Source organism: Triturus cristatus, chromosome 1_2, assembly GCF_964204655.1.
Source record: "Triturus cristatus chromosome 1_2, aTriCri1.1, whole genome shotgun sequence".
In the NCBI taxonomy this organism is placed as follows: Eukaryota; Metazoa; Chordata; class Amphibia; order Caudata; family Salamandridae; genus Triturus; species Triturus cristatus.
The window spans coordinates 905,936,059-905,961,877 of record NC_140580.1 but is presented as its reverse complement, the minus strand read 5'-3'; the positions used below and the strand labels follow the sequence as shown (position 1 = coordinate 905,961,877).

General features: G+C 41.8%; 1 protein-coding gene across 1 annotated transcript in view; it reads left to right on the top strand.

Moving 5' to 3' along the window:
- DDX20 (DEAD-box helicase 20) overlaps positions 1-25,819 on the top strand; it is a 298,858-nt gene that overhangs the window by 75,277 nt on the left and 197,762 nt on the right. Inside the window, exons 2-3 of the mRNA XM_085609637.1 lie at positions 15,232-15,326; positions 16,492-16,660. Of these exons, the coding sequence (XP_085465763.1) occupies positions 15,232-15,326; positions 16,492-16,660 (264 nt within the window). The remainder of the gene's footprint in view (positions 1-15,231; positions 15,327-16,491; positions 16,661-25,819) is intronic.

Below are 25,819 nucleotides of genomic sequence, written 5' to 3'. Positions count from 1 at the left end.
TACTGAGGAATGTTAGGATATGCAATTCCTTCTTTTACTGCAATTTTCACTGGATCTACATTATTCATCAATCCCACATCTTCTCCTGTAAAATCCCAAACTGCTCCTTTCACTGTGTCTCTCAGCACTTGAGGCAGATCCTCCGGATTGAACACTGGAAATGTACCAATTAATTCACTTTCTCTATTTTCTAAAGTCATCCGGTAGAAAACATCATCATCTGGTGTCTCAAAAGCTATTCCATCTGGTGTACAGAAAATTGTGCAGTTCATCTTGCATAATAAGTCTCTACCTAACAGGTTCACTGGGCTTGTGTCACAGACAATAAATCTGTGCATGTCTGAAAATTTCCCTATCTGTACTTTCACTGGTTCAGTAAGACGTGTTCTGATTTGTGTATTGGCTACACCAACTACTTGGATTGCTTCATCCGAGAGAGGAAGATTTTTAACATCTGTTGACCTGACAGTTGATCTTGTCGCACCTGTGTCTACTAAAAAAGTAACACCTTCTTCATTTATTTTCCCATCCACAAATGGTCCTGCCTGGTCTATTTCTAGAGTTGCACCAAGTATGCACTCTTCTTCCTCTCCTCGGCACCGTCAATAATCACCTTCAGACTCACTCCCTTCACTCTTTAACAAGTACTGCTGTACTTTGTTAGTACGTCTTGGTTTGTTTACCTGCTCATCATTGAAGAATCCCGAATCCTGACTGTACTTTTGTACCCCTCTATTCTGCGGTAAAGGTGGTTTTGGCTCTTGACTCTGCTGCTGTCTCACAACTTTCTGCTGTTGTTGCTGCTGGTTATTCCCATCATTCTGCACCTGTTGATTTAAGGATTTACCCTCATTATTCGCTAATGGTGGATTAGGACATTCAGATCTCCAGTGTCCCAGTTGGCCACAGTTGTGACACGGGAACTTTTTCTTTGCTTCCTCAAGACTTCCTCTTCCTTTACCTGCAAACCTTGGTCTATTCCCTGTATTATTTCCTGGATTATTTGCCTGTTCCACCAACTGTGCTTCCTGTCTTTCTGCAACTTTCACCTGTGCCCACATTGCTTTTTCCTTCAGCTTTCTTTGTTTTGCTTCAATTTCATCACTGAAATATTTTGCATGTCTCAGAATCTCATCTACTTTCTTACTCTGCCAATCCACTGTGTGTTCACGAATTCTCTCACTAATTTCAGGTCTAAGACCATATACAAATCTGTATACAAAATGACTCAAATCCTTGTCACCCAGGTGTTCATCTCCACTGAATTGTTTAAAAGCCAGTATCAGCCTTTCGTAAAAAGCATGAACTGATTCTTTTGCTTCTTGTTGTGTTCGATCTATTTTAACCCAGTCTGTCTCTTTTGGAGGAACTTTACTCTTCAGGTATACCATCACCTGATCGTACTTCCTCATCACTTCTGGATCTGGTGCCCCTGTTCTTGGATCTCTTGGATATTCCTCACTAGGCCAACTCACAACTATTTTACACTCTGTCCACAAGTCTGCTGGAACAATTATATCAAACAGACTATTCAGGTCAACCCACAGCACTTTTGACAATTTCACAAACCTGTCTACCTGCCTATACCACTCGACAGGCTTTTCTCTCAATCGAGGGAAATCATTCGTAAATGATAAAATATCCTGTCTGGTCCATGGAACATGTACATATCCTCCTCCAGGTATTTCTCTCATGGGAAACTGCTCCACTGGTTTCTCTTTTTCTCTCACTGGAAATGCTGAGTAAGTTGCTCTATCTTCGGGTTCATCCCTTTTCTTATACCACCTATCCTTCCACTTTTCCACATCACCCCATCTACGCAATAATGCCACCATTTCTTTAATCTGTCCTGTTCTACCAGAATTATTCAAATTCTCTATGTCCTTCTCTGTGAAATCCATCCTGTACGTTTTCTGTAAAGCCTTTACTTTATCAATGTCAACTCCTTGCTCATTTGCTATCGCTCTCAGTCTATCATGTGTATTTCTTGCCCTCCATGTTATGCTCTTGCACATGAACAATAATTCACCATCATGATGACTTTTCAGGATTTCTGTCGGAACTGTTCCTGTCACAAGCTCCTCTAATTCTATACGTAATTTAACCACATCAACAACTTGTGAATCTTTATCCTTTTTCTGAAGAACCTTCATCCAGTCATTTAGGTCATCAACTGTTATTTCCGCAGTTTTTCTCGCTGAAACTATTTTTCTCTGCGGTTCTAAAATTGGCATCCCTAAACTACTAGAATCACTAACATTCATGAATTCATTACCTGTGTCATGTCTTGTTTGTCTCAGGTCATTTCTCCCTGTTCCTTTACCTGAATCTCCTGAAGAACCAGCTGAATTATTTGCAATATATGGAACTACCAGCCCATTTTCACTTACTCTCTGTCCATCAAACATAGGAATTACCGGACCTATAGTAACAGGCACTGTAACAGCTTCCATATTCATCGTTAACTCTCTAATTTTCTCAGTCAGTTCTGTTGTCGTCTTTGCTAATTGTCTTGCATTTCTGGCATTTTCCTCTCTGAAAGAACTATTATTCCTTGATTCAGGTGTCATTTTTTCTTTCTCAACTGTATCTCTTATCGGAGAAACAACTGGTGTACTCTCTTCCGATTCTGATCTATATGGAGGTGGTCTCTTGTACATCATATCATTCAAGACCTCATCTTCAAACTCTCCATATCTTCTCCTATCTGTCTCAGAAACCCCCTCTTCTGAAGGAGCCGAAGCTTCAACTGTTCTCATAGGATATAATCCATCTGACATGGTAGCATCTCGCCATCTTTTCATTCGATCCTGATGTGTCTCACGATCATGTCTCCTCCCAAACATATACCTGTACTGACCTCCAGTTCTCTGTCTTTCTCGATTTAATACTTCTTCTTCCCATTCCACTAAAGCCTCGAACTGTGTAGGTCTCGGCTTCGGGTCCAAGCATAACATCTTTTCCCGTAAATTTCTCAACACGGCCAGATTAAATGAACCATGTTCTGGAAATGCTAAAACACCATCTTCTTTAGTATAACCAACCCAATTCTGCAACCATATACAGGTATGTAATCCATATTTCGCAACCATGAAGGATGCAGGTGTTTTCGCTGGAGGTAGCAACTCACCCTCTCTTGTCTTAACCTCTTTATCCTTGCTAAACCACTTCTTAACTTTTCCAAAGAATGTTTTCTTCTTTTTCTCTTCTTGGTAATACATTTTAACGCTTACCAAACTCTCTACTCTTTCCGTAAGGAGCGTCTACGTCACTAAACAGTTCTTCCAATCCCTGCGCGACTCACACTAACGCACCAATCCTAGCGCGAACCCTTCTCTGAGTCACTATCCAATCAGTGCGCGAACCTTCTGACGTCAGTAACCGCTGCAGTCTCTGTCTCCTGTCTCTGTCACTCGTCTACCCCTCCTTTACAAAAACTCTCGGTAGACTTCGTGTGTCAAAATTTCTACAAAATCTATTAGTTACGACATGAAAACATCTCCATTGTCTGCTTCGCTAACCACAGAATAGTAAAAAAGTGTCTATTTCTCAAGAGTCAACAACTTTACATACATCTCATAACTGTTTCCTCTAGGACGTATCCAAAAGAGTCTTACAATCAATAAATGTATATGCATTCACGCACATTCATACCAGAAAATATAGTACATGCACACAGAATCCTGCTTCTCGAGAACAGCACAACCTGTCTCTGTACAGAATTATAACTCACAACAACTAAGCAGCCTACCTCTGCCCAGTTCTGCTAACAAGCTCAGACAATACCTATTACTCCTCCCGCAATAAGCTTTAACGGCAATCCTTACGGATCCCTGGGACTTAAGACCAGAGTTTCACAGATAACCTTCACTACGATTCACACTCCTTATATACCAGAAATTTTCTAATAGTAACATACAATGTCACTGATTCCGAACCCAGACAATGTGAACGCGCAACTTCTATTGTTACACGTAATTCCTTACAATCCCGTCTTTCCCGAGAGCAGCATATACACCTTCCTCTGCCCTACTACGGAACTGCTTCCAGCTTCCAAGTTCCAGAAGCACTACATATAACTCAACATTACGACTCCAACATTTAGTATTAGTACATATACCAAAAACATCAAAATAAATCAATAATCAATAAGCTAATTTACAAGCAATCTTATCTTATCAGATCAAGACAACCATCTAAACCATCCTCTGCTACCAGAGAAATTGATACAGATCAGGGTACCTAAAATATGCCCACTACCACAGATAGAGTAATTTCACAGTTGCACGCACATACGTTCATCATACGCTAGGGCCCATTTCACTAACATACGCTCCAATACTCTACCAGCAGCAAACCTGTGGAAAGAAAACTCCTAGAGCACCCTGCATCTATATCTAGGCGATAGGACCAGTTTAGTGGTTGCCTAACATAATATAAACAATCTATAAACAATAATCATAAAGTATTCAATAAACAACAAGAAAAGAAACAACCAACACCATGTTTAAAAGTTATATTGCTTTATCTAAAATTAGTCAGAGTAAATCAGAATAAATCATTTCTCATAGTTACCTATTCTAACTAGTGTCAGAACGGGTCAGGACCAGTCTCTCAGAAAAGTCTTTTCAGGATAAGGTCCTTAGCATCAGTCCTCAGCAACGCAAGTTCACGCAGCAAGGCGACGAAAGAAAGTGTGGGGAGAGCCCTCCCTAAGCTAACATTTTATAATGCAAAATACAATGAATACCCACACGAATTAATCAAGCAAAAATTGTATCACTGAGCAGAACGAGAAGGAAGAGATGTAACTCTGCAACATTTTGAAATCTCCGCTCAGGAAAAGTCACAATACGCAAATCACGGAACAGGAACCAAGAACTAGAAACTATTAAAGTATCCATCTCGCTCATTTCCCTCGGCAAACCGGCTTTAGCACAATGTTCTTTCTGAGGCTCATTGTTCACCAAGGACACATCATTTCTTTTGGAGATCCTCCAAACTTGCTGATGTCCTCCCGGAAATTTCCATATAAGGACTACGGTCAGTTGTCTGTAACCGAATTCCAGCAGGGGTCTCCCTTGTCACGCCACAGATTTCGCCTGCACCACAGCTCAGCCAGGCTTCAAATTATTCTCAGTTATTTCATGAAGGCCTCCATAGGCCACAATTGACCATCTTTAATTAAAGAGACAACATAAAGATTACTACATCATAATGATTAAACAGTGTTAACCCCACTAACACCCTTATGTGTATGCATTTATCTAGCTTTGCGACATATAAAGCATTAATTCAGACAGCGTTTTGTGCTCAAAATAAATAGCACACAGCAACGTTTAAACATGAAAACTTGCACGTTATTGTGAATACATAAATAGCACACACATGCTAACCCTTATGTAACCTTCTCTTGTGTTAGGACAAACAGGTTGATTAGTAGAACGCACTTGCACAAGACAAATAATTAGTTGTTAATTATTAATAAATTAATAAAACGCATAGACATGCCAGAGCTCCAAAAGCCCCAGAATTTTCTAACAGAAAACTCTGCTCCAGCAAGTGCATGGAGTAAGCTATTCTCTAACCTGAAAAGCAGAAAAGATACATGTCCTGCCAAGTTTGACATTGACGTCATCGATGTCTGTAAGTAGGTAGTGGAAGAATGCCTTTACAGGATTCTGTAGCTCAGTCCCAGTAACCCCGGGAGCCATAAAGTGAGTTCTAGTATTTTTCCTGAGTGAATGATGCGCACTATTCTCAATCCTTCAGTATCAGCGTCTTAGCATGGTGATGCTAAGACACTGATACCGAAGGACTGCTACCCTCTCAGACAGTTCATGGTGTTCATGAGCCTTCTCTCTTAAAAACGCCTCTTGTTGACCCAGCCTAGATTCAACATTCTGCATATCATGATCAAGTTCCAAAATTGGCTCCTTCAGACTGTGGAGAAAAAAATGCTATTTCTGTATTAAACTTGAAACCGTGCCCCGCATCACAGATAAGACACATGAAAAATTAATGGGATTGTTCCTTAACACCTGTGAAATACTTCTAACATGTTAACATGGTTACAGGTGTTTCACGACTCTGCACCTCATTTAGGCGGGTCCCCTTTCCATAGGCCCTGCAGTCAGGGAATATGTTCATACTAATATGGCGACCATTAGGAACGCTGACTAAGCCACATGTAAGAGTGCTGCTCTTGGTGAGTTTTTAATCTGGTGGATTTCGCCATTATACATTTTGTTGTTGTTTCTTTCAAACCTTCCCATCTTTACATCATTGTTTTCAATTGTGCCCCCCTACTGAAGCTGCTTTCAATTCGGCTGCTTTAAATTACACTGCTTTCAATCACGCTACTTTTGTCCACCCGTCACTGCTTTCAATTCACACCCCAACCTCCCGTCATTTCTTTTTATTCCCAAAAACCCACCCTCCATTCCTTTCAGCCGTCCACCTCCCTAGAAAAAAACAGCATTGACAAAACTTTGCCAATGCTTGCATTTTAGTGTTTGCAGCTTTATATAGTGCCACTTCGGACAAAGGTATTTGACTGCTTCACAGGAGCGCTAGTTACTTTGCACACGTTCCCTCCCACCCACCACTTGTGATGATTTTAGCAAGTTTCTTTCGTTGCTGATTAGGATGCTGAAGGAGTGAAGAATTATGTTCATCCGTGTTGTATTGGTGTGAAACTGACAGCCCAAGACTGGAGACTTCAAAGTATTGCAAAATGCGTAGTTTATTCTATAAATCCAAAGGCAGTGACCCACGGCAACAACTCCACTGCAACGGAGGAAGGTTCAGCAGCAACTGACCAAACCTATAGAAATTCTACAAAGAATATGGAACAAACAATATTTTGAGAATTCTCTTACTTAAAGTGGCAGTAGTAAAACCATTGATATACATGCCATTAAGCACACCACATCATATCCTCCCCATAAAGGAAAACTTACGTTAAATCATAATCTTTAAAACGGATTGGCAACTTTGAGATTCTCTTACTGTAAGAACCTTGTTCCGATTTGAAAACAGAAACTTCATTACAAGTTACATCATCATACAGGTCACACACTTGGAAATCTTCAATACCAGTTGTAGGAGCATACAGAGCGAAATCAGTGACCGAATGGTACGTGTGTGGAGCCGTCTTCAAACGGTATGTGTGTACTATTAGAGATCTGTACTTGTGCATGAGGGATAGGAACCAACCTGCTCTTATTCCACCACCCTTTTCCCTGTAGCAATATTTATAGCATTCTTACCCACACACTCAATTTTACAAGGAGTAGAGAAAATGTCCTCGCCTTTTCCTGACTTTAATAGGCTTTCTTATATGAACCCAAGCAACTGTAGCCGATTTCCTGTCAGAGACCTGTTTAGTAAATTCATAGTAAATCTTCTGTTTGTTTTGTTTCAAAAGTACTCTGTTCTGCAAAGAAGGTACAGATCTCATGTTTTAGTTTCTGTGATCGGACTGCACATCAAACCAACGGGGTAACATTTTAGATTTGCTTTTCCTCCCTCTTCACTCGAAGGGAGTGAAACAATTGTTCGAAAGTGGTGTAGTGTGGTAAACATTAACCTTCTCCTTTAGGAATTGCTTAACATCAAGGCCAAATGACAGAGCTGATTGAATACCCTCTTTAAGGAAACGGATGGCCCTTTCCACGAAACCTTCAGCTGATGGACTATAAAAGGCAACTTGAAGATGCTTCACGTCAAAATCCAAAAGAAACTTTTTCATAGAGGAAGAAACAAAATGACTACCATTGTGAGTTAGAAGTTACCTTGGAGTGCCTTCAAGGGAAAATACTTCTTGAAGAAAGCATAATACAGATTGGGTGGAAGCAAAGGAAAAGTAGATCCACTTTGAATAATAGTCAACAAGTGTGATCAAAAACTTATTACAAGTAGGCAACAGATTGAAGGGTCCTAATAAATCTAAGGCCAGCCTCACCCATGGTCCATGAGGTACTGGAACAGGGTAAGAGGTTTTTGCACTGTTATGCTTGTCGGAAATAATACATTAGGGACATAAATCAACAAAAGAATAAACTTGTGCATTCATAGAATGCCACCAATAATACTCTCTCAATTTCTTACATGTGGCTGTGATCCCCCAAAGGCCTTCATATGCAATTTTAATAAGTTGTTGCCTTTGTGAGGAAGAAGGAACAAAATTGCCATTTCTAGTGTAAAAACCATTCTCAACAGACAGCTCAAAGGCAAGCTGAGCAAATGATCTAATTTCAACTGAAAGATTGCGATTTGAAGGCCAAGCTTTTATAACGCACTGTACAATTGTCCTCAAAATGTCATCCTTAGAGGCAGCCTCCAACCTGTCTTTCTCTGAAATTACCCCATTGCTGGATGATACTGCATCAAAAGTAGCGACTACACATTCACAATCTTCCTCGACATTATCATTGGTAGGCAAGGGTTACCCGTGAAAGGCAATCTGCTCAGAAATTCTTACCCCCATGTACTTGATGGTAAAATCATCTCCTTGGAGTTTGGAGAGCAAACGTACAAGACGAGCAGATGCTTTGTCTAATCTGTTATCTTGTAAAAGGTAAACCAGAGACATGTGGTTGGTGTAAATTACAAAGGAACTGCCTCAAAGGTAAGTTTTTTACATTTCTGGACAGCCCAGACACAAGCTAAAGCCTCCCTCCCTATAGTGCTGTAATGTGCTTCTGTGTCTAGCAGACTTTTAGATGCGAAAGCCACAGTAATTTCTTTACCCTTAATCTTCTGTCCAAACACTGCATAAAATACCTTTGATGCTGGAATCAAGTAAAACAAAATTTTCCTTGCCTGCGATAAATGGCTTAGAGCAGGGGCTTAATCACGAGTTCATGATGCTGGTGAAAGCATCATTAATCTCTGTAGTCCAATCGAATTTGATACCTTTCTTAAGTAAGTTCCTCAATGGATGGATTGCAGAAGCATCGTCTGGTACAAAGCGGGCATAATATTCGCACAAGCCTAAGAATGATCTTAAAATTTGGGGCTAGTGGTGGCAAAACGGGATATAGCGAAATACTGGGGGGGGGGGGGCCTTAAATACCGACATTGAAAGAGTGGAGGGTATGTCTTGATTTGTACATGGTGGTGGAGCAAGTGACATACAAGGCTAGGGACTCTCCTCGGAAGTTCCGGAAGATATGGGCTCCATGGATCAAGTACTATGGCCTGGAAGTGGTGGGGGAGGTAGAGGCAGGGGGAATGCAATCTGGATAAGTGGGAAAATAGCCTTGAACGATGTCATGTTGGTTCCTAATACTTGTACTCATGAGCAGTGTAACCATGACCCTTTATTTTTATATGCTTGGGTGGCTCGGACCTCTCCGTGGATTCCATTGAGACAGATATTTTGTTTTTACAACTGCCATTTTTGTCACTGTGATTTGTCATCAATGGTGCATGATGTACTCGTGCTTTGTTTCAAGTTTGCCTTATTTTTCAAAAAGAAAAGAAAAATATTTATTTAAAAAAAAAAAGAATGATCTTAAAGCATCTTTATCAGATGGTGGAGGTGCTTTGAGAATGGCCTCAAAATTGCAGAACTTAGGCTTGATACCATCTGGACTTGACCCAAGTAGTCAATGTGTTGTACAAGAAAGCTATACTTCTCCGCTGTACAATGATCCCTCTGCAGTTTAAAATGCTGAGCACTTTTTCTAAAACTAAAAGGTGTTGCTCCCTAGTTTCAGTAAAGACCATGATATCATCTTGAAATGCTTGAACACTGTTAAAATCTTTTAAATAAAACATCCATGACCTTTGGAAAACACTAGTCGCGGAGGCGAAGCCAAAAGGTAGCCTTAAATGCTGATATGCCCCGACATGTGTAATAAATGTGGTCAGCTATTGTCTTTCAGTATTTAAGGCTACCTGATGGTACGCAGAGTGTAACTCAGTGATTAAAAAGTACCTAGCCTGTCCTTTATTTACCAACATCTCATGAATGCGAGGCAGATATGACAATCTAAAAGAATATTGCAGTTCAATGATCTTAATCTACACAAAGATGGAGATCTCCAGTTTTTTCTTTTTTTTTTTGCAAGAACAATCGGTGAAACCCATTCTGATGAATCGTTGGGTGCGATTATTCCTTTTTTGGTTAATTTATCCAAAGGTTTCCTCAAATCAGCACGAACGCTGATGGGGACAGGCATGACTTGGTGAATAACCAGTACTGCACTGTCCTTCAGTCTTCTCTTATGTTCAAAACCATCAACGATTCCAATTTCATTTTTAAAAACATTAGGAAATTTAGAAATCAGGGTGGGCAGAACGTTATCATTGGGATCACTGTTGATTTTGTCATCAATGGAAAGTATGAACAACTCTCCCAATACAATTGGATTCTTGTTGCCAGGCAGGTCCGGCTTTAGCACTGGTGGCGCCCAGTGCGACAATGTTTTTTGGCACCCCCAACGACCACCTCAGTCACGGATGCCCTCACTACCACCCTTTAACAGTCTCCATAACCTCTCTCTCAGATGCATTTAATTAATTTTATAGCGTCACTCATAAAAGTGAAAGGTGTCAAAGCATTTCAGATAACACACGCATTACACGGAGACAATCCATCGTAGGTCTGTAAATCAATGTATAGGAAATGTTGCAGAGTACTTGGTCTGGAGAAGCACAAACTCTGAATTTAAAATGTAACACAATGGATTGGGGATCTCTTTAATAGCAAGAACTGTTTGTACCCAAAATGAACCCTTTTTGCAACATTACAATAATGAAAGTCTGGGGGAAAAAATCCATAGCTCTAATTTATACCTTGAAGTCTGCACGCAGTTCTTTGATGACAGTTAATAGCTCACTGTAAACTGAAACTAACAAAAGGAAGTCTCTGACAAAAGCAGTAACCCACTGACCTGTTTACATTATATTCACTTTGTTATCTGCATGGTACACGTTATTTGCAGCAGGCATATTAACCCACTGTGCTACCTTCACAACTTCCACGAGTCAAAACTTCTACTAAGACAAAAAACTCCGATCTTGCCTGGAAGAACATTTATCACTGGAGTTTTCTTGACGTTTTAATTGTTGAGTGAAAATTGCTTGAGGCCAGGAACGCGGCAGAAGGTGCCTTTAAGCAAACAGGCGCCCCCATGTCCAGTCCGCACCCGGTGCGGTGGCACCGGTCGCACCACCCTAAAGCCGGCCCTATTGCCAGGTTTAAGGTGAATTCCTAATCTGGACAATTTCTTCCATCCAACCAGATCTCTACCCTTTACAGTGACATAAATCTTAGTGCAGATACTTCAACCTAACATTTTTAATGCGGCATGAAAAAAACCCAGGAGATAAATGTCTTTGTCTCCAAAAGCCTTGGGACATATATCTGGAGCTTCCAGCTTAAACGAAGTAGACCACTACGAATAGAAATTACTGTCTACCAAAATTGTGATTGGAGCACCGCAATCAGCCCTAGCTTGTATAGATTTGCGATCAATCAAAGCTTGACATAGATGACGCTGTACTTTAACAATATCCTGGGAATCATCAGTGGGCAAATTAACATTTAAAAATCTAAGTACAATCAAACCTATTGTTCTCCCTAGAGCTCTTGAAAGGAACTTGTACATCCAAATTGTGCATTCAGACATTATCAGCTACACTCTTAGACCTACAAACTGCTTGAAAGTGTCCCATTGTTTTGCGTATATACTACATTTTTACCCGATGGCAGGTTATTCCCTATGTGACTCCTAGAGCCACAGTGGTAACAAACTGCTAGTCTTCCTTACATGTCCTGGTACTGTCATCCAGTATTTAGGACACTGGGGAATGCCCTTCATGACTGGCCAAAACTTAAGTAGAAACAATAGAGCTTTCAATGCTCTGGGCTATGTCAATCACTTCTGAAAGGGGTGGATTTTGGCAAGTAATTAGGAGGAGCATAAGCAAACCCATATGTGTCCACTAAATAGTTCTCGAATATGCGCATCTACTACTTCGACTTGATCTCAGGTTTTTGTAAAAACGGTGGTGGATGTACCACATTCTGTGCTGTAGCCACGAGTAAATGACAACCTGAACAAAGCAAAATAAAAATTTGTCATAAAACTAACCAGCCAGGATTATGATTAAATTGGTGTAAGCTCCCAAAACAGTAATAGCTTCAAAGCTGAGAATAAACGATGCGGCAACAAAAACACTACCCTGTAGAAGTGTGACGGAGCAAGCACAGTAATCCAGTGGCCGAAACAAGAGGCAACCTGAAGTAACATGGCCGCTATGCGTGTGACGAAAACATGTTTCTACCCAGAATCCTTAGGGCACAAGTATCATGATTCTGAAGGGAAGAGAGCATAGGAGCTCGCAGGCCGGAGCGAGAACGCCACCGGAACAGACAGCCTCGAGCTCCCACAGCCGAACTAACACAAGCAAGCTTGAGCAAGAATACCATTGCCAAGATACCACAGCCTCAAGCTCCCACAGCCCACATGCGTGACCAACAGGTGAGTGGCACAGGTTAACAGATTAAAAAATGCGGTAGATGCAGGGCTCATTGGTTACACCTTAAAAATGGCAGACAGTCACTGAGCAGACAGTCACTGACCATACAGACAGCCTCCGTGTCTTTAATGAAATCCAGATTCTCTGGTCATGGTAATAGGAGAATCGCAATTTCCATGAGAAACATCCCTGTGGATCCAAAGTATGGGTTTCAGCCAGTGGGTTCAGTGTAGCAAACACGATGTGCTGTAGCAGTCAAAAACAGTTCCACCCTACTCCTGGTACCAAAATGTAGCATTTATTTATTAATTTATTTATTTATGTTATTTATTTAAAAGGTTTTACATAGCGCTGGCTGGACCTGAGGGTATCAGAGCGCTTTACATGGGTATGAATTGCAATGTAACAAAATTACAATGAGGTAGTATTCAAAGCCAATACAAACAGTAAAAAAACAGCTCAAATTTTACACAATCTAATTACATAATTTGCAATGGGCTACAGCAAGTCCTGAGAGATTAGGCTAGCGTGGGAGGGAAAGGATGGAGAAGAGGGGGGTAGGGTATAAGAGTGGGGAGAGGCTGAGGAGGGGGGAGGTTAAGGCAATACCAAGTGGGACGAAGCAGGGCCTATGGGAAAGGTTAGTGGGAGAAGTTAGTGGGCGTAGGAAGAGGTGAGAGGGGGAGAAGAGAGGGAGTCATGGATCAAAAAGGGGGGAGGACCTTAAACAGTAGGAGGTCGGATGGGATGAGTGCCCGGGGAAGGAATTAAGGACCCCAGTATTTGTTGAGGAGAAGTTTGAGGTCTTTTTTTAAGCTGACGTAAGAGGGGTTACAACAAAGTTCTTTGGGGAGGGAGTTGCAGATGTTAGGCGCGTTTCCGTAAAAGGAGCGTGATTGTGTGAATTTCTTGTTTAACAGAGGAGGGACAAGAACGAAAGTGTTGGAGCTCCTCAGTGCTCTAGTGCAGCCAGTTTTGTGAAGTTTATCTGAGAGGTAGTGCGGGGTGCGTTGATGCAGGGCTTTGTGCTTAATGCAAGCGGTCTTGTAGGAAGTTCTTCCTTCAACAGGAAGCCAATTGAGGGCTTTGAGGGCAGGGGAGATGTGATTGAACCATTTAAGGTCGGTAATGAGCCTAGTTTCGGGGGTGAAACTGACAGACCGAGACTGGAGGCTTCATAGTATGTCAAAACGTAGTTTATTCCATAAATCCAAAGGAAGGGACCCACGGCAACAACTCCACCGCAACAGAGGAAGGTGCAGCAGCAACTGGCCAAACCTCTATTACAGAAATTCTACAAAGAATATGGAACACACAATACTATGAGAATTCCCTTACTGTGACCGTAGAAAAACCATTGACAGACATGCTATTAAGCACACCAAAAGCCAAAACCCTTTAAACAGTGACATGGTGGTGTAGGGCTGTCCCACTTCATTATAGCCAATACCAGCTGATAGTCCCAGCACTAAGAGGAATTGCAATGTTAGCACTTCCCCTTAAAAAGTGCTATAAAGCGGCCAGTGCTGGCCACTTTATAGCACTTTTTTCAAGCATCCACTATCCACCACCCTCCTTACCTTCGCCCCTTCCCTCCCTTAGATACTTACACCCGATTGCCAAAGAGATCACCCATGGGCCACACCTATTGGCTTTGCCAATTCTTGTTTATTTTTTGCTCTGCAGTATATGTCAAACAGCATTTTTACTACCTTTATACTTTTAATGACTTTTTCATATTTTTGTAAAAATAAAGTTGCAGCTTTGGCTTTCCAGTGACTTTTTTTTATTTCACACTAGAATACGTGTATGTTTGTACTGCAGTGTGATGCAAATTTTCCACGGATTAATATTTTTGGGGAAAGCATGTGGTCAGTTGCCTCATTTGTGTTTAAGTGTTTAAGTGTCACCAGATTCTCCTACATTATTCTTTCTGCTTCAACGCCAAAACCTGGCTTGTGGTGTGTGGCCTTTGTATGTAAGAGTAATGTTGTGGTTTAGTCAGAAACTGTCAAGCTTTTGTCCGTTTGCTCACCATATTTAAAAGTGATCCATTAACCACATAAGTGTAGCTTGACGACATGGGGTGCCCCATTACTAGCACTGCCTCGCGATCAAGCTATGCATAAATGCTTCATTCATAGGTTCAAGACACTATCTGATTCATACCCATTAACATGCGACTATATGAGTTTTTTTTTACCTGTCTTCAATGAGAGGCACTTTACTGAAACCTCTGCTGAGAAGAAATGCAGCTTAGAAGAGAACTGTGATGCATTAAGAATCTTCTATTAATTGTACCACCACGCAGCAAACAATATTGGGTTTTACACCCCTAAAATGCATCCTGAGATGTAGCTTTAGAGTAGTCCTCGTTTTACAATTCTGGTTGATTAGAATCTCAGGCGTTGTTAAAATACTGTTACTGTTCCCCCATCGTCAACTTGAAAGGTTTAAAACTTTCTTTGGAATTCATGGCAACCCTTGTGTCCATGCTAAGTAAATTCCCCTCGCTTCCAACCTCCAAAACCTGTCCCCAGATTGACCACTAATAATTGTCACAGTGGTCCACACATATGTAATTTCCTGGCGCTGCTGGCTTCAGATCGCTTGAACTGCTCCCTGCGAACTCCAATATTGCAAAAGTCGCACCTTTGCAAGGACAATTCTTCAGAGACTCTATTTGTGACTTTCAACCATAATGTTAATTTGATATTTCTTTTTTTTTTCTTACAGATTTAATAGTGCAGGCCAAGTCTGGCACTGGGAAGACCTGCGTCTTTTCAACTATTGCTTTGGACTTGCTAATATTAGAAAATGTAGAAACGCAGGTAAGTTTTGTACGGAGTTGGCTGAGGAGTTGGTGGTAAGCCGCAGTTTTAATGGGCCAAGAATGAAAGAAACGGGGATTTCCTTACATTGTTTGTGGTTGCATTGTACTTGTTTCCTCCACCATTTTTTTAACAGATGTTACCCTTGGCGTGGGGTCACTGTTGGTTGTCTCAGAAAAAGCAGATTTTCCCTTTCTGTTATTACACCCATTAACATTAATGTGCTCAGTGGGGTGACCTATTTTAACTTTTACACATTTGCTCTATGGTTTATCAGAAGCTGCACGCTTTCTTGAGCATGCTTAGTTTGATTTTTCAGTAGGTGGTAGCTCTAGGGTCGAGCGTCATACCATTCTGGTAACTTCTGGCTTTCAAATCTCCTTTCGTCTGTTGCTCCTTATACCCCCTGCTCACACCACCCTGTCTCTATGTCAAATAAAAGTCAGATGGTAAAGGAGTCTTCATTACACACCGCCTATCGTTCTTTACATTGTCTGTCTGGTTTTAAATGTGTAATGCTGCTTTTTTGTGTGCTATCACAATAGACCCAGGGCTTTTTGTTTTTCCATCCCTTTTTTCGCCCTAAGTGGGACGGGTCTGCCCAGATGTGGGTCTCTTGCTCACTGTGCCACTGGATTCAAGCTAGCCTGGCTGATAAAGGGTGACATACCCCGAAACCGGTCCCAGGATGCTTGTTTCCGGTCCAGGGAAGACCTGGCTTGGCAGTTCGGGCTGGACTGTTCCCATGAGGCACAGGGTCAAGGCTGATTTGCTTATGGCTGAGTCCAAACTGGGGTGGCATTGTGAGCAAAAGAACGATGGATTTAACCCATATCTCTTGACTGGGGGAGAGTGTTTGTATCATTCAGCATTCCGTCCATCATTTGTTGCAGTTACAGAAGTCTGTATTACGGCACATAATATTTGTGTGTTGTATAAAAGATTTCCTTTCAAGTTTAGGAATGTAGTTAGTAAATACATAATCTCAACTTACAACTTCCACTCCACTTCCACTCCAAATACATTTAATTAGAAGGACACTCCTTTTAATGGGAATTAGGCCTGTATATATGACCATGTGCAATGTGAAATTATGGGACGTCATTAATGTTTTACCAAATAACGATTTTACGATCCTTTGCTTGGGTGTTTTTATCCCTTTCAGATCCTTGTGTTGGCACCCACACGAGAAATCGCTGTGCAGATTCATTCGGTCATCATGGCGATCGGGATGAAGATGGAGGGGTTGGAATGCCACGTCTTCATCGGAGGAACCCCTTTGCAGCTGGATAAGGCCAGGCTCAAGAAATGCCACATAGCTGTTGGTTCTCCAGGTCAGTGGTTTATGGTGAATGCTTAATGGTTTATGCTTCCTGTTGGGCGCTTCGCTGCGTTTTTTTATTTCTTAATAAGCTGTTGTTTTGTTATCCCACCACAATGCATATTGGAGATTCAATACAGCCTGCGGAACAACAGAAGCAGCATTACAAGACTGCTTACTTTGAATCTCGACAATCAGGGTTGTCACCCGTTCAGATAAAAGCACCATGGCCCACTTAAATAAGCCGTCAAGGGAACCACAGTCTCAAATGAAGTCAGTGGCGGCTGGTGATCTTTGAAACTGGTGCGGCGTAAAGCATGCACTGAATGCCAGCCAGCTAAGCAAGGTAGCCCAGATTATTCTAGATTCTCCTTCTCACTTATGCTTATTATCACTCTCAGCACGCACCGTATTCATTCTCAATCACTCAATTATTCTCACTCACTACTCATTACTTACTTTCTCTCTTTCTCTCACAATGAGCACCCACTCTCCTTAACTACGTATAGCAGTTTATTTTCCTTTGGGACTTTCAATATTGAAACTGCTGTGTAGTCCTCCTTTCCACTTCCACGGAAGGTGGTAATTACAGTCTGCACACAAGTGTGTATCGCTCTGTGTGCTCAGCTCAGAGGATATCCCTGGGTCCAATGAGCATCTGCACACCCTTCTGATCCACAGTCAGGCCAGTGAGAATCTTAAACCGACTTCAGCCTCGATTCAAGAGATCTCAAATGTGTCCCATCATGAACACCTCGCCACAGCCTGACTCGCCCAGGCACCAGTAGGTGCAGCCTGTCTACAGTATGCCCTATACAAGAGTACTATGCTGCATGAAGAAACCTACAGACTCACAACATTTAGAAACCAGCATTGGCATAGCCAATAGGTCTCGCCTTTGGGACCTTATAAGTGTTTAGCCATGCAACAGAGATGTTGTTGCACCACGGCTATTGTGCTGGATAACTTAACACTTATAAGGTCCCAAAGGCGAGACCTATTGGCTATGCCAATGCTTGTTACTTTTCCATTCGGTGTGAGAGGGATTCATGCACTGTAAGAATGTCAGATATATCGGTCTATATAATAATAACATTTATTAGATGGCTCTGCTCATTATGCTAGAGTGACAAGCCTTGATTGAGTTTGCTGTTACATTTCTTCAGGTCCACCGAAGAGACTGGCTTTTTGAACACAGGACTTGTAATTACTGATTGGTTGACAAAACCGGGCCAGCAGGCTCACGGGGGGTACGGTGGGGGGGGGGGGGGGGGGGGGGCAGACTGGCAACTCATCGATACAGCAATGTCACAGCCAATCTTTGTCAGTACACTGTCAAAGAATGCTCAGCCACAGTTTACAGAGATACGGCACAGATCATCCTCTGAGGGAGTGTTGCCTTGTCAGTATCCAGGGCGTTACTAAACTGAGAATAAGCATTCAAAACAAGTCATTTTGTTTTTGAAACGGGATGTTGCTCTGCAGGGAACTCGCATGAAGGAAATGCTAAAACATTTTTTTTAAAAATCTGGCAATATACATTTTTTTTACTATCTAGCTCTTATTTTTAACAGTGGTCAACAAGTCACTGACCTAAACAAGCCCGGGTGTTGTGTGCGCGCGCCTCGCGCTGCAAGTTAAACAAGCAACAGAACATTGGAGAGGCGGAGCGAGGCGCGCGCTTGTGTGCGTAACAGCAAGCTGGTGGCTGCCTTTGGCAGCACTTTAAAAAGCCACTTACTAAATGTCTCGCCAGACCAGCGCTGGCCCTAGCGAGACCTAAAAACAAATACTCTCACTGAGCATCCTGGGCTGTATTTCTACTTTCCTGTCAGTGGTGTAGAGCTGAAAGTGACTGCCACAACACAGGATTAGCTGACGACTGTGTATGAGCAAAAATGGGCATGTGGGTTAACATTTCGGGTGGGCTGACACTGGGGTTCGGCCTTCTAACATTCATATCAGTAAATCGGGTAAATATTTTGCACTGATGAGAAGGCACATACATTGTTCTGTAGAACTAGGGCAATCAGTTCAATAATACGTTTCTTTAGACTGTGCTGTCTTTCAGACTATTCCAACCATATCCTTTGTAAAACCGGCACAGTCCATTGTGCATTAAAAAGCTGTAACTTTTCAGAGAATCTTAAAAGCAATCAAGACCATCCGCCACATCTGTAAAACATTATTTATATGATTCATTGTAGATCACGAATGGGACATGACATTAAATTTAACAAATGCAGGAAGTCTTATCACTGCGTCCACACATGACCAGACTTTGCGATCCTAGTCAGACCCCCTTATCTCTTGTGGTTTTGGAATGTTTAGAGACCGACTGAATAACACGTTTAAAACCTCTTAAGAATTATAACTGTCCCATTCAAGGACAAAGGTATACGGACGCTGGAGGGAGGGGAAGCCCTCTGGTACCGCCTTACAATTGAAGAAGATGCTGGTGACGGGACCCGAAACTAAGCCCATGGCAGAGCGCTCTTTGGAGTAGCAGGCATAGGGCAAAAAGGCTTTTCAGTGGCTTACACTTGCATTGGCAATCTATATCTACTTTGCCGATGTGGTTGGAAGTGCTAGTGAGTTGGATTCTCCCTAACTAATTCAGTGTGTTTCACTGACCTTGGTCAGTAGACTGACTGTAGATGCTTGCCAATTTTGGTTGTGTCAGTGCTGCATGAGACAGCAATGAAGCAGGTAGCAAAATAAACTACACATCCATGTCCTTGTGACATCAGCTACTCAGTTTGTAGCCCTCACAGCCCAGGCCCAGCATGAGGCTGCTCAAGTGGGCAGTCCATGACCCACTGCCCCTTTAGACTGGGAACTCACGTTTGAGGTGCTAGAACTGAGACTCGGAGGGATCAATTCTCCCCTCTCCTTCCTGTGTTCCGTCCGGTCCGGAACGTGTGAACTGTGTGCCCTGAAAGTCAGGCAGTAATCTTCTCTTTGAACCACCTGGTTTCCTCCCCCAGGCACCAGTCCACCTATCAGTAAGCAACAACAGCAGTTGCTGGGATGCATGAAGCAAGCAGAGCAGAGGTCACGGACACCACAATCACTCTAATACTCTACCTCTCGAGCAGCTTCTCCCCCTTCCCTTTTGCTTAATGCAGTTGTGCAATCCCACCCTAGGCCATTGATATTAACGCCCGAAATTAAACCTCATACTTAACAATGAAATTCACCACTATGACACCGTTGTAGCTTATTATTGCTAGTCGAGGGAGATCTTGCCCGGCCAGTGGCAGTAAATCTACAGGAGGCCATCCTTTCAACCCATTCTCACCTCCCAAAGACCACAGATTCAGCCCACTCTGCATACGAGCACCAACTGCAATGTATGTGTTTCCAGCTGCTCTGAGTTCATTTCATCCTCATGTGAGTCCCCCAGAGTGGTAGGACGATGCTCCTCACGCTCATCAATGCAAGCCGCCCCTGAGTGCAGCCATCCTTTGGATGAGGCTGACATGTCTTACTTGCAAATCTGCTACAGGTGTGAGTCTGTGATGTTATGGGCTTAAGTGTGAATCAGAGAAAAGCAAGTGCAAGACCTTTAGAGTTGTAGAAATATATGAACTACCATGAGACGATTGCGGAAGGGTATTCTGGGAAATGGGATATAAATTAACCAAAGCCTTTCCTTCAATATCTCTTTGTGGTAGAGCTTTTCCCCTGTAGCAAATGAAATGTGCACAATTAAATTGCAGATAACAATTTTTCATCAAACGATGTTACGTTAGTATGCTGGAGAAATGCTAGGTTTGCTTTTTTACACTTTAACTTCAGTTTTTGTGATGTCAAATTGTACTTGTGTTTTATTATCTTTTGCTTTCTCTTTGTGCTCATGAGTGAGCAGTTGAAATCATGGTTCACACTATTTGTAGACTGATATGTGTTCATATATCACCTGGTGAAGCATTTCCCCTTAAAAGGCTTCAGTGACAAATTGTAATGATGACCATTTAATGATTGCTAAGCATGACCATGTTTGTGATATAACAATTGGAGATTATGTAGAGCACAAAAGGAGAATACACCACTTTGTAAGGTTATATACATTTGGTGATGGAAAAAAAGATTCCAATTGAAAATAAATCATAGAATAAGAGTTAGAATTTGATGCAGGATTGCACATATGAAAGGATTAGATTTATGGGATTTTGTGTGTGGACAATTAGCATAGATAAAACCTTAAACCTAGTACTCTAGAGGGGAGGTTGTGGAACACAGCACATTGATTAGACTGATATGCTGTTGACAATTAGCAGGTGTGCAATCTAGGAACCAGGCGCTCTAGTGTTTACTGCAAAGCCCCCTTGCCCTCCCACCACCACAGTTTAAAAAATTGAGATATGTTTAATCTTTCCTTAGTGCATGTGCTGTTTCTGCTGAAGTAAAACATGGAATGATAAAGCCACTCTCGAAGAAGCACATCCTGGACCCCACTGTCCTGCCTTATCACAGGCCAATCATTCTGCCGGCTGTTGCCAAATTGTTGGGAACACTTGCATGGAACCCAGGGTCCCCTAGCTAGAAGAAAACCTAAAATTATTGATGATGCCCAAACCGATTTACGCTGCAACAGAAGAACGGAATGGGCTAGTTATCTATGTATTTTTGAGGATTTATAACCTGCACTGTGGCTTATAAACATTCTCCTGGTGCTACTGAAATTAACCTGAATTAGTGCAACTTCAAATAAAGGACGAATTTATTGAGTGAAAAGCCTGGTTTTAAGACATGTCCTTAATTTGAAAAAGTCTAGTTCTGCTCTCATGCTTAAAGGAAGGGAGCAACACAAGCAAACTCCCTCTACCTGGAAAGAAAGCCATGATTGCTGCTGTTGACCACCTCATAGCAGTAGATGAAGGTAATCTCAGTGCTCTACCTCTGCTCCATCACTCGGCAGAATTGAACACTGTTGACTAGCACATCCTGGTTGCCAATTTCAACCTCTGTGGGCTGCACAGACAAGAAACCTAGTGGCTTACTTCCTTTCTGAAAGCTAGGGCTCAGAGTGATTGTCGCTCATTACACATCATTCCTTGTTTTCATAACCACAGGTACTCAGCAAAGGTCTGTACTCTCTCTGTACTTATTTAATCTCTACATACAACTGCACTCTAGCGAAGTTGGGAGCTATGGCAGTCGGTTCTATACGCAGATGACACTCAGTTCATCTGCCACCTGAATGGCAATCGTTCCAAATCAATGGGCATGAGAGAATGTCTGTGGAGTTAAGGAACGTATGCACAAAAACTGGGCTTTTTCCAGCAGTTATAATCTGAAAGTATTGGCAGTCAGAGTCGGCTCTAAATAAAAGATGGATACCCATGTTTCTGCAGTAACTTCTTCATGGACAAGCTGAACCCATCCTCCCTCTTCTTAAACTAGAAGATGGTTGAGCCACCATTCTGCCTGAGGGGACCAATTATTGAGACACCCTGTTTCTGAGCACAAATAAAGCCCTCATGTGGCACCTTCATTCTTTACAAAGTCTAGCAGCCAGACAGTTGTGTTAGTCTCTCGTTTTGCTAAAGTCCAAATCTATACCGGTTCTCAAGCTATGTGCACAAGTGATCGATCCCTCTGTTCATCATACCTTGCTCTTCCAAGTGTGTCCCTTTTTAATGCATTCTCTTTTGGGAGGTGGAGCGTGCTTTTTCTGTTCTTTCACCTCCACTTTGGAGTGCACGGTCTTTGAGTCCTAAAACCATTACTAATCGCATCATTTTTAGATAAAAATAACTACTCTTTTATTTACTGTGTAATTGCTCTCTGCCTGATACTATTTCCTTTGCTGTGACTTCAAGAGGCCTAAGCGTGTACACGTCTTTAAAAAATAAAAAACAACATAATAAAAAATAATTTTTTCTTGAAATTGGTGAGAAAAAAATCAATGTATTTTTCATTTCAAGGCGTTCATGATTTCTGAAGTCAGCGAGGCTGATGTCTAGTCAGGTGGAGCAGTGTAATTATTGTTTGTACTTTTCAAGTTATTCTTATTTTGCATTGTTACACTTTGCATATGAGGTTGACCCACTTGTTATTTCTAAACCACAAAATGCTTCAAGGCGCAGGCAGACTAACACAAACAATTCAGATATTATACAATGGATAGAAAAAATATACAGTGCACCTGCTTAAGACATATACACTGTTGGGACATAGGTCCCTGGAGAGTGGTTGTGTGGCATCCTTCTCCTCATTCTGACGGATCCAGATTTTATTCTTGTAGAGGAAACTCGTGGTATGAGTCCCATGACAGCTGCTTCATGTGACTTGTCTTCTGCTCACCAGTGCAGTGTTACACTCTATGGTCTGATGTCTACATCCAAAGAGGTGGTACTTGTGTCCTCCTGGTTGACTATCGTCCCCATTATCAGCCCATAATGTGACTGATGGTCAATTGAATCCCTGAATCCATTGCCAAGAAGGACGTGGAACTAATCAGGGGAGCCTTCTTGACCTCAAGGAAAGTGGACAGGGAAGCGCAGGAGATGCTGAAACCTAGCGTTCGTATGTTTGTAATGCTTAAAACAACCTCGACTACGGAACCTTATCTTATGGGGTTTTTATCAACACACGAGCAGTTTTTACTAACTAGGTTTCGGCTGAACCTGTTTCACCTCGCGTTAGCCAGGCCTAAGAGATACAGTAGAGGCCAAGTGCTAGCTCGCTGCGACGGACAGTCTCCGCAGGATCTGCTGCATTTTATGCAAGTTGTATGAAATCCCCCGAAAGCATTTTCTGGTTCCCATTTTAAAAAGAATGATTTTTAGACAGGCCCGCCCTGCCCTTATGTACCTTCAATTGTTGAAAGAGGACAACATAATTTTTATAGTAGGGTTTTTAAAAGCTTCTGTGAAATCTAGGGCCTGTATGGATGTGTAGACATTGGCTGATTTAGGTATGGACCTGATCCAGCTCACGGTATATGGAAACACATACAATTCATTATAACGAGGGCTGTAATTGGCATGGTTAGCAGGTAAAGGTGCCTACAAGGGGTTTTCTTCCTTTCGCTTAATCAAACATCTATAAGCAATCAATGGTCGTACGCTCTAACCAGTAACTTACGTCGAACTGTTTCAGAATTATTATTAACTTATTTTAACTTGAACAAATCCAGCACAGATTATTCCACACAGGTGTAAGCTTTTTAGGAACATAAATGTATAATGAAAAATATTTTAGAGGGTACAAAAAACTGTTACATATATAAATATACATCAACACAGTGATTGAGATTCAGGAATGATTAGTTGTTATAAGCGTCTCATTGTCACTAATGCGGACACCTATTTCAAACAATATGTACACAAGGAAATTGTAACTGATTAAACAGAAAACAAATCCTCTGGAGAATAATTCACAAAAGAAAGTAGGTGTGGTTGTTGACGTTTCAGTCTAGGTAGTGAAGACATCTGTTAGATCATCTTCAGGACTATAAATTCATATGTTGAATGACCCTTTAGAGGACTACATAGGTGACTTGAGGATGTAATCTTCTTGTTCATTAAAATCGTGTATTAGAAAAAGTACGACACAATGTGTTTGCAATCCTTCGCTGGTCCAAACAGACAAAATAATTCAAAAGCCGGTGTAGCCGGTCACTTAGTTCCTTTAAGGGATGGGCACTGCTCAGTACAACAATTCGCTGTCTCCACAGTCGATGTTGGCATCTGACATTTCACCGGGAGGCTGGAAGTGTGGGGGGCCGGTCTTGTTACTGGAGGCCAGTTTTGTAACTGGGGGCCAGTTTTTGGCTGAGCTGGGGGCACTGTGCTTTGCACTTTATGGGTTTAAAAGCACCTGCTGCAGAGTTCCTTTTTATAGCCAGATGCTTTCAGGCAACAATAAAAATGTCAAGATAACTCTGGTGATTACTGTTCCTGCTGGAGAGGGATTGTCTAGTGGCAGTTTCAACTCATTAAAAGGAGCGCAGAGGCCTAACCTTCCTGCTGCAAAACATGCGTATCATGCAGATCACAGAACTGTATTTTATGTGGATAGCTCAGTGAGCTACTGCTTTTGTCATAGAGGTTCTTTTGTTACTTGCAGTTCGTTAGTTACAATCATAATATAGCCCAGTTTTTCTTGCTTTTTTGCACTTTTTCACTTTTGCTCTTTTTGCGCCTTGCTACTATAACCTGTTATCAAAGAGCTGCATGCCAACTGCATCATACGGGTTAGAAAGTTATGTTTTAGTCAGTCTCTCATTATCCTTAATGGGTTTGTTTGGGTAGAACTTATTATTGTTAGCACAGCTAACCCTAACCACTGTGTTACGTTTTGAATCCTGAGTTTGTGCAGCTCCAGACAAAAATGCCTATCCGCATGCGTGACATTTAAATCCTACACCTTGTAGTCATCATTATGTTCTATACACTGATTTACACATGTATGATTCATTTTCTCTGTATCTGTGTGAAGTAAGGTGCTCCGACACCCAACACTGGAATGAGAGGCGCTATAGAACAAATTAAATACATGTGAGAGTGGGGATATGGAGAGATGAGGGGTGATAGTTAGTGAATCTGTGAAGGAAGAGTTCATTGGATCGTGCCCAAAGATATTGTTGCACCAGGCACCTTACCTTGCCTCTTATTGGGGTAGAGGATGCTAACATCCCTGGAAATGTTTTTTTCATTGTTTTCTCAGCTTCTTAGATGGTCTGAATAGAGAATATGTGCAGTATTTTTTGTGTTCTCCTTCAGAATGTCCGTGAGTATGACTGGGTAGCCAGGTCCACTGTAAGGTCATCATTTGCTATGCTTCAAAAGCTAATACAATTGAACAAATAACAAAAAATGGTAGTTAGGAAGCACCATGTCTGCCATTTTTCCTTAAATTTTCTTTGGTGGGGGCAGCAATCCTCTTGTAGTAGCCAGTCATCTGCGCTGCGCTCGATTACTAAGCACCATACAGGTGCTGGTCTGACAAAATTTGCCAAGCTTGGGTTCTCAGTCCGGCCCTGATTAGAACCTTCATATTTTGTGCCCGAAGTGGTGTTTTGGTTTTTACTGAAATCTGGTCACTAAAAAAACAATGAGATTTGCAATATATGGAGTTCCTAGTTTATGGTGAACGCTGAATTTTATGCTTCCTGTCTGGTGCTTCACAGCGCTTTTTTTAATTATTTTTTTTAAGGTCG